Source organism: Ranitomeya variabilis, chromosome 2 (assembly GCF_051348905.1).
Source record: "Ranitomeya variabilis isolate aRanVar5 chromosome 2, aRanVar5.hap1, whole genome shotgun sequence".
Lineage (NCBI taxonomy): Eukaryota > Metazoa > Chordata > Amphibia > Anura > Dendrobatidae > Ranitomeya > Ranitomeya variabilis.
Window position 1 is genome coordinate 985,291,562 of NC_135233.1, and position 12,567 is coordinate 985,304,128.

A 12,567-nucleotide genomic window follows, 5' to 3' on the forward strand; every position below is an offset into this window, starting at 1 on the left:
TTCCCATGTGAACAAGTCCTTAGTGCCACCCTCTTGTCCTGATGCGTCATCGTGCACTTTTCTGCGTGGAGATTAGTCTGCTCCGCGTTATTCTGTAATCTTGGTGCATGTGCTGCCCTTCTGTCCTGTCCCAGTAACCTGCAGCCTTCTGTCTATTCCACGTCCCTAATGGTGACTCAGAAGCTTTAGGACATCCCGATGCTCGGCGTCCTCACACACAGTGGGAAATCGAGGATTCTCCAATGTATGATTAACTGGGTACATCCCACCCATCCCCCGCTATGTATGCTGATGGGGGATTCTCTTTCCATGTGAACAGATGCTGCAGTCTCAGGACCCAAACATCTGGCACAGATTATACAAACATGATCCAGTCCGTCATGGCTTTCGTTCCCAGCACCAACTGGTGCCTGACACACTTCCAGCACATGTTCGCTCCTCGGATGCTGCACGGATGTCGCGATCATCATTCTCATCCTTTATTATACTGGAGATGAGGTTTCATTCCGTTGTTATTGTACTTTTCTAGTTCTTCATGTGTTTTTATGGCTGGTACCTAGATCAGAAGCAAAAATTTGTATAAATTGTACACGGTGTAGACAATTGCTGTAATAAATCTGCCAAGGATAATGAAAAAAGGCTGTATCATGGGGACCCAACCAAACCGCCCCCCATATCTCACCTTCCCGGGTTACTATGGTCAGTGATGGGAGGTCTCTCCTTTTTCAGTAAGTTTAGAAGGGTTTTTTTCTCACTGTTTTACAAAGGTAATCTAAATTTTTGCATCTGTATGTATTGTATTCCTATGTGGACCTGTCTATGCATAGAGCATGCAAATGCCTACTAATGCCCCCATACACAAGTACGCTAGGCTGACGGCCAGCCCCTAGTGTTCCCCATACACATGTACCCTCAGCTTTTCCTCCCATCTCTCCAATATACAATTACATTCACCTCTACTAACAATTGTTCTTTCAGACGCCGCAAAATACATACACACTGAGCTGACAGGTGTTCCCTCAGGCTCCCCATACACATGCACGCTGAGGTTGGCTGACTGGTGTTCCCTCAGACTCCCCATACACATGCACGCTGAGGTTGGCTGACTGGTGTTCCCTCAGACTCCCCATACACATGCACGCTCAGGTTGGCTGACTGGTGTTCCCTCAGACTCCCCACACACATGCACGCTGAGGTTGGCTGACTGGTGTTCCCTCAGACTCCCCACACACATGCACGCTCAGGTTGGCTGACTGGTGTTCCCTCAGACTCCCCACACACATGCACGCTCAGGTTGGCTGACTGGTGTTCCCTCAGGCTCCCCATACACATGCACACTGAGGTTGGCTGACTGGTGTTCCCTCAGACTCCCCATACACATGCACGCTCAGGTTGGCTGACTGGTGTTCCCTCAAACTCCACATACACATGCACACTCACGTTGGCTGACAGATGTTCCCTCAGGCTCCCCATACACATGCACGCTCAAGTTGGCTGACAGATGTTCCCTCAGACTCCCCATACACATGCACGCTCATGTTGGCTGACAGATATTCCCTCAGGCTCCCCATACACATGCACTCTCAAGTTGGCTGACAGATGTTCCCTCAGGCTCCCCATACACATGCACGCTCAGGTTGGCTGACAGGTGTTCCTCCAGACTCCCCATACATACTCACCTCAGCTGATATCTGTTCCTCCAGGCTCCTCGTGCACATGCACGCTCAGGTTGGCTGACAGGTGTTCCTCCAGACTCCCCATACATACTCACCTCAGCTGATATCTGTTCCTCCAGGCTCCTCGTGCACATGCACGCTCAGGTTGGCTGACAGGTGTTCCTCCAGACTCCCCATACATACTCACCTCAGCTGATATCTGTTCCTCCAGGCTCCCCATACACATGCATTCTCAGGTTGGCTGACAGGTGTTCCTCCAGACTCCCCATACATACTCACCTCAGCTGATATCTGTTCCTCCAGGCTCCTCATGCACATGCCTTCTCAGGTTGGCTGACAGGTGTTTCTCCAGACTCCTCATACACATTGAAGCTCAGGTTGGCTGACAGCTGTTTCTCCTGACTTCCCCATACACATGCATGCTCAGCTCATCGGATATCTTTTACTCCAGACTCCTCATACACATGCACGCTCACCCAAACTCGGTATAGAAAGCTGTGATGTCCTTCAGATGTGGCTATATTATAAAGTGTTCTGCATCATGTCACATTGTGGCGTAAGTTCTCTGAACAGGAGCAATGGTCTCAGAGTAATCTTTGTGGATTTTTTGTCTTGGCTCCAAACTACACCCTAAAATTATTTTCTATAGATTTTGTAATATAAACATGACATGAGTCACCATCTTTTCTTTCACAGCAAACAAGCAACAGCCGTCGCCACTACCGTATGATATCGCAGTTGTTATGTACACCAGCGGGTCCACTGGGCTGCCCAAAGGAGTGATGATCTCTCACAGTAACATCATAGCTGGCATAACTGGGATGGCACAGCGGATACCAAATCTGGGGTATGTTCTGATGATAGGAACACTTGGACATCCATGGAGGTAAAGCGGTTTTCCCAGGAACGAAAGTTAATTTTAATCAATAGATCTTGGAGTAATAATAATTTCCACAATTGGATGTGTTTAAATAAAATGTTCCTGTGCTGAGATAATCTTATAAATGTGCCCCTGCTGTGTACTGTGTAATGGCTGTGTCTGACCGTGCAGGAACATGGTCTGATCATACCACAGCTCCTGGGCAGGGGAGGAAGCAAAAGCGAGAATACAGACAGGACATCACAGGATTGCAAATAATTCTTTCTTTGAGGTAAAACATTTTTTTAAAAACAGGCAGTGAAATATTTTACCTCACCAAAAGAATCAGCTGTGATCCCGTGCTGTCCTGTCTGTGTACTCCCTTTTGCTTCTTCCCCTCTTCAGGAGCTGTGGTATGATCAGACCATGGTCCTGCACGGTCAGACACAGCCATTACACAGTACACAGCAGGGGCACAGTTATAAGATTATCTCAGCACAGGAACATTTTATTTAAACACATCCAATTATGGAACTTATTATTAGTCCACGATCTATTGATTAAAATTCACTTTTGTTCGTGGGAAAACCCCTTTAATTAAATTGTAGCAGATACTTAAAACTGAAAGGCAACAGACACCTGGGAGATTTTATTTTAACTTTAAACGCATGCATTTTTGGCAAAAAAATAAAATCATTTTTGCAAATATTTTTTATTAACGGTGTTGGACCATTGCATCACTGTACTGGCTCGAAATGAGTTAACAGTGAACTCTTGTCAGTGAGCTCGTTTTGACGACAGGGTGTGTAACTCTTATCTCTCTTCTCCTGATGATCTAAGTCAGTGTTTCCCAAACTCCGGTCCTCACGGCCCCCAGTAGGATCATGTTCTCAGGATTTCCTTAGTAATGAACAGGTGATGGAGTTATTATCAAGGCATCAGAAATTGCCACAGATTCTCTCACCTGTTCAATACTAAGGAGACCCTGAGAACATGAGGTGCGGGGGCCGTGAGGACGGAGCTTGGAAACACTGTGACTAAGTGACTCAGAATGAAATGCCATTTTGTGGTCATAAATCCCCATGGCAGGCATCAGGGGGATTTACATCCTGTAAGTTGTGGGATTTCACTGTCCACGATCTCTAGTGGGATTGTATTCACCCTTTAAGTACCTGCTTTGGGTCATTTACATGGTATTGTTCTCCATTCGAGCTTTGTGCTTGTGCATTGAATCCAGTGTCCTCTTTTTGCAGAGAGACGGACACGTACATTGGCTACTTACCTCTGGCCCATGTGTTGGAGCTAAGCGCAGAGTTGGTGTGTATGTCCCGTGGCTGTCGTGTCGGCTATTCTTCGCCACAGACGCTTTCTGATCAGGTAAGTAATGGGGGATGGAGGAAGGGAGTCATTTTTAGTTCTTTAATCACTATATTAATGTAAAACTATACAACCACTTTAAGCGAGCTTCCCTAGGAATCGACTGATCGCTGAGGGTCCAGCTGCCCGAGTAATCCCCTGACATATCCTAGGAAAGCTATAGAAAGCCCTCCATGTCCCCTGCTGCCTGTATAAATCTGTGTGACCTTGTGAGGAGCTGGAGCTGCACCTTCTATCATATCTAGGCCTGTGTAATGGATGATCGATCTTCCAGGCCTTAAGGAAAGGGACAGATTGGGATCATTGTGCACTACTTGTCTTTTTAGACCCCTTCAACGTGTTTCTGTTCACACTTGCTTTATTCTGTTCAGATGTAATTTTTTTTTTATAATCCACTATTGGAGGTAGTGGCTGCCTCCTTGCCTGACTGAGGACTCCTCTCCTCAGCCTAAGGCTGTTTTTAATTGGTGCTGGATCCTACCTGCCCTTTAAAATGTGTAGGCTTATAGCCCAGGAGAGGCATGTTTGATAAATACTAGGTTTAGGGTCCCATCACAGAAAGGTACGCCTTGTCGCGGCTGGTGGGCTCTCATGAATTGGCAATTTGTGCACTAAGCACCTTAATTGTCTAAGTATATTCTATATAGCAGTAATGCAGGTTACATCTCCTATATTCAGTTACATCTCAGTCCTCAAAAAGGCTGCTGTATTGTTTTGTAACTTTATATGCAGTTTAAAGGTGTTGTCCACTACTGGACATCCCTTTAATAGATCCGCAGTGCAAAACAAAATCAACTCAATACTTGCTTCTTGGATTCTGATGTCTGTCCTGTGTAATAAACAATCTCACATCACCGCTGCAGTGAATCAGTAGCCACTGATTGCCTGCAGCAGTCACATGACATAAACAGCTTCTCGTGAGCACTGGGAGACACAGCACAGACATGGGAGGAACAGTGTCACTCTGGGTGGTAAGTACTAAAGAGGTTGTCCACTACTTCAAACATTGATGACCTCTCCTTGGGAAGTCATCCGTGTCTGATTGGTGACTGTGTGACACTCAGCACCACTACTGACCAGCTGTTCCCGTTGTTGGCCAAAACTGACCAGTTACAGAGCTGCACAGCTCCATTTACTGTATATTTGCCATCGCCGGGGACTGCACATCTGTTCCCTATTCCATCAGTATGGGGCAGATGTGCATTACCCGGCCATGGCCACTATACAGTACATGGAGCTGTGCTGTTCAGCTCCGTAACGGATCAGTTCTGGTCAACACCAGGTGATCAAACATTGATGAACTGTCCTAAGGAAAGGCCGTCAATGTTAAAGTAATGAATACCTGCTTTCAGATTATATATCTATTATCAAGGCACTGTCCACTATTGTACAACGCCTTTAATTCTATGCCTACACTGTAAATAGCGTCTAAAGTTGGGCATGTGCCTATGGTACATGTACCTGCATTATACAGTGTGTGTTGTCCTCTTACTCTGCTGTAGCTCCATACCTTAGCTTTCCTCTGTACTGATTTGTGTGCACTAGTCCATTGGCAGCGTACGCTGTACTTATCTGTGGCGCACCAGTGCAATAATCCAGGGCTCTGCCGATGCTCATGATATAGGATTGTGTATATTAGCTGCTAATGTAGACCAGATGTTGATGATGAGCGCGTCGGAGTGACGCAGGCCATGTACTGTTCTCTGTGTAGGCTTCCTTTGTCCTCAGCACCGATCAGCCTGATGTACACAACTGAATTTGTATCGTTACAAATAAATAAAAATGTCTTCTTACAGTCCACCAAAATCAAGAAAGGAAGCAAGGGCGATGCCTCCGAGCTGCAGCCGACGCTAATGGCCGCTGTCCCTGTAAGTGACTTTAGTGCTGTGTCCCTTGTACTCATTCCTGTAAGTAAATTGCCCTGACGTTAGGACATTGTGTGAAGACGTCCAGGTACAAATATTTACTCTGAATTCCTGCAAGCGGCATAGATGAGTGATTGAACGGGAGCGAGCTCATCAGATGTCTTCTGACCCTTCCGACGTCATACATTGGGACATGGAGGATGTCTCATCACCTGGCAGCGAGCACCAAATGCGATGTTCTCTGTTACCACAATACACACATTCCAGCCTAATATCCCCTAACCGTAATTCTGCCGGTTAGGAGACACACTGACTCTAAAGCAACCCCTCTTCTGTTTAACTTCTGCTTTTTATGGCACCTTTAAAAATCCTTTCTGTTTTTATTTTTTATTTTTATTTCCTACATCCCCCTTCAAAAAAGAAAATTTAAAAGATATGGAGAGGATAATAAAAGCTGCTAAATGGGAACAAGAGTATGCATCTTATCAGTTTTAGGAAAGTAGGAAAAGGGGAAATATTGATTATTCGATGCCGAGACCATATTCAGATTGTCTGCTCTGCACTGAAGTCACCCCCAAGTACATCATAAGGCTAGTAACCCATTTTCTAGGTGGCAGGAGACATTTGTTGTAGACTGTGGGGAAGGCTGTGGATTTTCTATCTGCAGTCTGATCTTTATCATGCTGAGTTGTTACAGAAATTTTGTCTAAAAAGTCACATTTTGTAAGAGGGAAAAATTTCTGCCATGTCCAAATGTGGCATAAAAAGTGTCAGTAAGGGATAGTGTGATATATAGTCATTTTTCTGGCCTAAAGGTACCTTCACACGAAGCGACGCTGCAGCGATGGCGACAACGATGCCGATCGCTGCAGCGTCGCTGTTTGATCGCTGGAGAGCTGTCACACAGACCGCTCTTCAGCGACCAACGATGCTGAGGTCCCCGGGTAACCAGGGTAAACATCGGGTTGCTAAGCGCAGGGCCGCGCTTAGTAACCCGATGTTTACCCTGGTTACCAGCGTAAAAGTAAAAAAAACAAACAGTACATGCTCACCTGCGCGTCCCCCAGCGTCTGCTTCCTGACACTGACTGAGCGCCGGCCCTAAAGTGAAAGTGAAAGCACAGCGGTGACGTCACCGCTGTGCTTTCACTTTCACTTTAGGGCCGGCGCTCAGTAAGTGTCAGGAAGCAGACGCTGGGGGACGCGCAGGTGAGCATGTACTGTTTGTTTTTTTTACTTTTACGCTGGTAACCAGGGTAAACATCGGGTTACTAAGCGCGGCCCTGCGCTTGGTAACCCGATGTTTACCCTGGTTACCAGTGTAAAACATCGCTGGTATCGTTGCTTTTGCTTTCAAACACAACGATACACAGCGATCGGACGACCAAATAAAGTTCTGGACTTTATTCAGCGACCAGCGACATCACAGCAGGATCCTGATCGCTGCTGCGTGTCAAACGAAACGATATCGCTAGCCAGGACGCTGCAAAGTCACGGATCGCTAGCGATGTCGTTTCGTGTGAAGGTACCTTAAGTTACTATATTTTAAGATTTGCGTGAAAAAAACACAAAACAATATAAAAATATACAGTGGCATGCAAAAGCCTGGGTACCCCGGTCAAAGTTACTGTTATTGTGAACAGTTAAGCAAATTGAAGGTGAAATTATCTCTAAAAGGACTAAAAGTAAAGATGACACATTTCCTTTGTATTTTAGTAAAAAAAAAACTGTAACTTTTTACATTTTAAAATTATAAAAAGTAAAATCGGCCCAATGTATAAGTTTGGGTACCCTTGGAGATTTTTGTGCTCAGATAGCTTTGACCAAGGTTTCAGACCTAAATTAGCCTCTTAGTGTTATGGCATGTTCACCATCATTATTAGAAAGGCCAAGTGATGCTAATTTTCCAGCTTTATTAAACCCAGCCTCCTCTAACCTTGTGCCAAAAAATAACAGCCATGGGTTCTTCTAACCAGCTGCTAGCACTCTGAAAATGAAAATGGTGGAGACCCAAAAAGCAGTAGAAGGGTATAAAAAGATAGAAAAGCGTTTTCATGTTGCCTTTTCCTCAGTTCGAAATGTAATTAAGAAATGGCAGTTACCAGGAACAGTGGAGGTCAAGATAAGGTCTTGAAGACCAAGCAAAATTTCAGTTACAGCTGCTTGTAGGATTGCTAGAAAGGCAAAGCTGGACCCCCGCTTTTTTGTAAAAGACCTTCTGAAAGATTTGCCAGACTCTGGAGTTGTGGTACATTGGTCTACTGTTCAGAGACACCTGCACAAATATTGCCTTCATGGAAGAGTCATCAGAAGAAAACCTCTCCTGTATCCAGACCATAAAATTCAGTGTCAGAAGTATGCAAAAGAACATCTAAACAAGCCTGATGCATTTTGGAAACAAGTCCTGTGGACCAATGAGGCAAAAATATGAGTATTTGGCCACATTGATTAAAGGTATGTGTGGAGAAAAAAGGGAATGGAATTTCCGGAACAGGACATCTCGCTAACCGTTAAGCATGGGGGTGGATCAGTCATGCTTTGGGCTTGTGTTGCAGCCAATGTCACCCAGAACATTTCATGAGTAGAGGGAAGAAATGGATTCAATGAAATTTCGACAAATTCATCAGTAAAAAGGCTGAAGTTGAAAAGAGGATGGCTTCTACAAATGGGAAATGATCCACTTTGGAATTTTTAAAATGATGGTGATTTTATATGATACACACATATATAATGTCGTTTTAGGCCTTTTAGAGATCATTTAATCTTCAACTTCCTTAACTGTTCACAATAACTAATTTTCATTAGGGGTGCCCAAACTTTTACATGCTACTGTAATAATTATAGAAATGATTATAGTTATTAGATCTACATTCTCGTTATTTCTTTGCTTATATCTCAGCGTTGTTCACATCTTGTTCTTTGCTTTAACCAGTTAAAGGAGTAGAATGTTTTTTGTGTTTTTTTTTTGTTGCGTTGAGAACCATGCTATGTCTTTTTAGGAAATCATGGACCGCATCTACAAGAACGTCATGAGTAAAGTGGCCACCATGAGTCCTGTTCAGAAAGGTCTGTTCTCCCTTGCATACAACTATAAAATGAAGCAGATCATGAGAGGTTACAGCACTCCGCTGTGTGACAGGTAAGAGTTCCTCCTCAAATTCCTTTTTCCATTTTCTTACCCCCTTCCTCATCCTGTTTGTTATAGAATCCATAGGGAAATCGCAACGGACAGGATGACCCCTGGGTAAGGTGCAACTGCACGTTAAAAGGAACCTGTCAGCAATTTCAGTACCCCCAGCTGATCTAATCTGTGTTAGCTCACTGTAAAGCAGATTATTTCCGTACCTTTGTTTTTTCAATCCTTTATTCCAGTCCGGTGTAATCACTTTTCCAATTTTTATGTAAATGAGCCACAAGTGCAGGGGGCATGGCCGAGCACTTACTGTTGTCCGGCCTCTCTCCCTTTTTCCCAGCGATCCTTGGTTACTGAATGACAGGACACTCTTTTATGCGTGATCTGCCTTCCCTGCCGGAGATCTCGCACAGGTATCATCATTTCCTAGGGCGGCACATGCGTAGTCAAGGCTGATGGCATTTTACCTGCCCCAGGGAATGACTGCGCTCACTCAAGATCTCCGACGGTGAAGGTAGGTCACCCAGAAGAGTGACCTGTCTTTCAGTGACTGGTGGACAATGGTTGGTGGGAAGAGAGGGTGGAGAGTTGTAAGTGTAGGGCCAGGCTCCCTGTATTTGTGGTTCATTTGCATAAAAATTGGAAAAGGGAATAGAACAAAGTATTGAAAAACACAAAGGTATTGAGTTAATTCCCTGGATTGTGCATGAGGAAACCTTGTCTCCTGCAGACATGTCTGGCTATCTGTCTCTGCCCATTCTCGGGAAGATATTGTGTTTTCGCATAAAACATTACTTGGTGCATTGATATCTCAAAATTTTGCTTTGGCATCCAATTTGGCACAATCTCCCGACTTTTCATCCCGTTAGTGGCTTCTTGGCCTATCTGGATTCTAGTCTACTGGCCCATGTGATTGTGATACATCAGGAGGTTACCTTTTCTCCATGAATGGTGACGTTACGCTGACAAGGGATCTGTATAACCAGCAGGATCTAAATGATCCTGGGTTAGTAAGGTGAATCTAGCTGAGCCGGGAAAAATGAGGCCACCGAGAGGCGCAGTATGGCGTGACTTACATTATAAGCAGAGCTCCGAGAAGTCATCATTTAGGGAAGAGCAGCGTCTCGGCCTGGATCTCTTAATGGTTTAGTGTTAAGTCTAGAGTTGACAAGATGGAGCGAGTGTAGTCCTCGGCACTTCCGTGTGTGTTTTCCTCTTTCTTCTAAGAATCTCTGATGTAATGGCCTTTCCCAGATGTCGGCCGGCAGAATTCAGTTGTTCAGGCGAAGAATGACCCCACTGGGTAAATGACCCTTCTCCAGAGTAAGGGTGGGCTAAATCCTGTGTTATCTGTCTACAGAAGTGCAGGCATATTCGTTATTTCCTGAGCTGTATCATGCATTTACCTCATTTACTTAGTGTATCCATACTGGACGGTTAGTGCGAGTACCTGAAATAAAGGATCCTTCGATCCTCTGCTAATAATAATTTGCAATCTCTCCGTCTCTACAGGATTGTGTTTCGGAAAGTGAGGAAGCTACTAGGCGGAAAGATGAGGGTCCTGCTTTCTGGCGGGGCACCTCTTTCCGCTGCCACCCAACGCTTCATGAACATCTGCTTCTGCTGCCCTGTTGGTCAAGGGTATGGCCTTACCGAGACATGTGGTGCTGGCACAATCACAGAAAGTGAGTGTGGACTTCAGTCATAACAAACAGGTTTTCATTTAATGGAGGGGGTTCTCTCACTTTTGGGTATACTGTACATCCTTGCATTACACACAGTCCATTCATTTTATTGGGAACAGTGTACTACTGCATTTCTCCAGTGGTGGCGCTGCAAGCAAGTAAACTACTGTTCTTCAGCTCCAGCAACCTAATTTTTTTTAAAGTCATTAGTAAAAGTATTCTGAATAGTGATGAGCGAACGTGCTGGGATAAGGTGCTAACCGAGTGTCTTTGGCATGCTCAAAAAATATGCTATGTTCACTGCTGTTTGACAGCTGCAACACATTCAGGGATTCCCTGACAAACAGGTAATCCCTGCATGTGTTGTGGGTGTTGAACAGCCAGAAGACATACAGCCGCAGGGACTCGAATGTATTTTTCGAGCGTGACGAAGACACTCGGTTAGCACCCGAGTATAAATGGAAAGCTATAGCACCCTCCTCCTTATGGGTTTGGTCTGTATCCCTACATGATTATACATTATAAAGGGAAATGATGGAAAGCAGCTCTCAATTGTTAAATGAAAAAATATATATAATAAAGGGTTATCCAGGCTTGGGGCAAAAGTCACTCTGTTACTGCAGATTGGTGAATCATGACAATGGGCAGTTGGAAGTCTAACAATTTCTTGGTGTGAGCCGGTGGTCCTGTGGCTGCATGTATATGATTATTATACTTATGGTCACATGTTGACCTGATGCGTCTGGCTTCTCTCAGCAGAAGTCCGGCACGTGATTGCAAATATTTAAAATACATACTTGCCGCCCTATAACCAGCCGCTGGTACCGGGGGTCGGTGACAGAGCTTGCCCCATATGATTCTGCAGTCACATACAGTGAGTGCACAATTTTGTTCCAAGCCTGGATAATCCCTGTAATCCAGATGTGTCATTTTGGCTAGGCATGGCCTCTTTTGGCTAGGCTTGGCCTCGTTTGGCTAGGCATGGCCTCTTTTTGCTAGGCATGGGCTCTTTTGGCTAGGCTTGGCCTCGTTTGGCTTGGCATGGCCTCTTTTGGCTAGACATGGCCTTTTTTGGCTAGACATGGCCTCTTTTGGCTAGACATGGCCTCTTTTGGCTAGACATGGCCTCTTGGCTAGGCATGGCGTCTTTTGGCTAGGCATAGCGTCTTTTGGCTAGGCATGGCCTCTTTTGGCTAGACATGGCCTCTTTTGGCTAGGCATGGCGTCTTTTGGCTAGACATGGCCTCTTTTGGCTAGGCATGGCGTCTTTTGGCTAGACATGGCCTTTTTTGGCTAGGCATGGCCTCTTTTGGCTAGACATGGCCTTTTTTGGCTAGGCATGGCCTCTTTTGGCTAGACATGGCCTCTTTTGGCTAGGCATGGCCTCTTTTGGCTAGGCATGGCCTCTTTTGGCTAGGCATGGCCTCTTTTGGCTAGAAATGGCCTCTTTTGGCTAGGCATGGCCTCTTTTGGCTAGGCGTGGCCTCTTTTGGCTAGACGTGGCCTCTTTTGGCTAGGCATGGCCTCTTTTGGCTAGAAATGGCCTCTTTTGGCTAGGCATGGCCTCTTTTAAGCTACATGAGTCCTGCTCTGCATGATTTGGCTTTGTAGTCCCAGCAGCGCTCATTGGTTTATCACTAGGGGAATGTGCTCATCACATTTTCTTTAAACTTTTGAAAGAGTTTTCATTCGATTTTAATGAAGTTTTGATGTGTGGGTACAAATGGTACAAAAGCATTAATTTTTGGATATTGCTTGTTTTTTCAGTGTGCGACTACAGTACGGGCAGAGTGGGAGCGCCTTTAGTCTGCTGTGAGATAAAACTTAAGAACTGGGAAGAAGGTAATTGAAGCCACATAGAATTTATATTTAGAGAAAATTGTAAATGGCAAAAAAACCTCAAATATTTCCATTCTCTTGCTGAATAACTGAAATATTTTTTTCAAGTTTAATGATCTCCAGTAATAAGACAA

General features: G+C 44.9%; 1 protein-coding gene across 3 annotated transcripts in view; it reads left to right on the forward strand.

Moving 5' to 3' along the window:
• ACSL3 (acyl-CoA synthetase long chain family member 3) overlaps positions 1-12,567 on the forward strand; it is a 118,615-nt gene that overhangs the window by 66,357 nt on the left and 39,691 nt on the right. For all 3 annotated transcript variants that reach the window (XM_077290891.1, XM_077290889.1, XM_077290888.1), the window contains exons 6-11: positions 2,373-2,523; positions 3,789-3,912; positions 5,709-5,780; positions 8,776-8,915; positions 10,422-10,594; positions 12,362-12,436. In XM_077290891.1, coding sequence (XP_077147006.1) covers positions 2,373-2,523; positions 3,789-3,912; positions 5,709-5,780; positions 8,776-8,915; positions 10,422-10,594; positions 12,362-12,436 — 735 coding nt within the window. The remainder of the gene's footprint in view (positions 1-2,372; positions 2,524-3,788; positions 3,913-5,708; positions 5,781-8,775; positions 8,916-10,421; positions 10,595-12,361; positions 12,437-12,567) is intronic.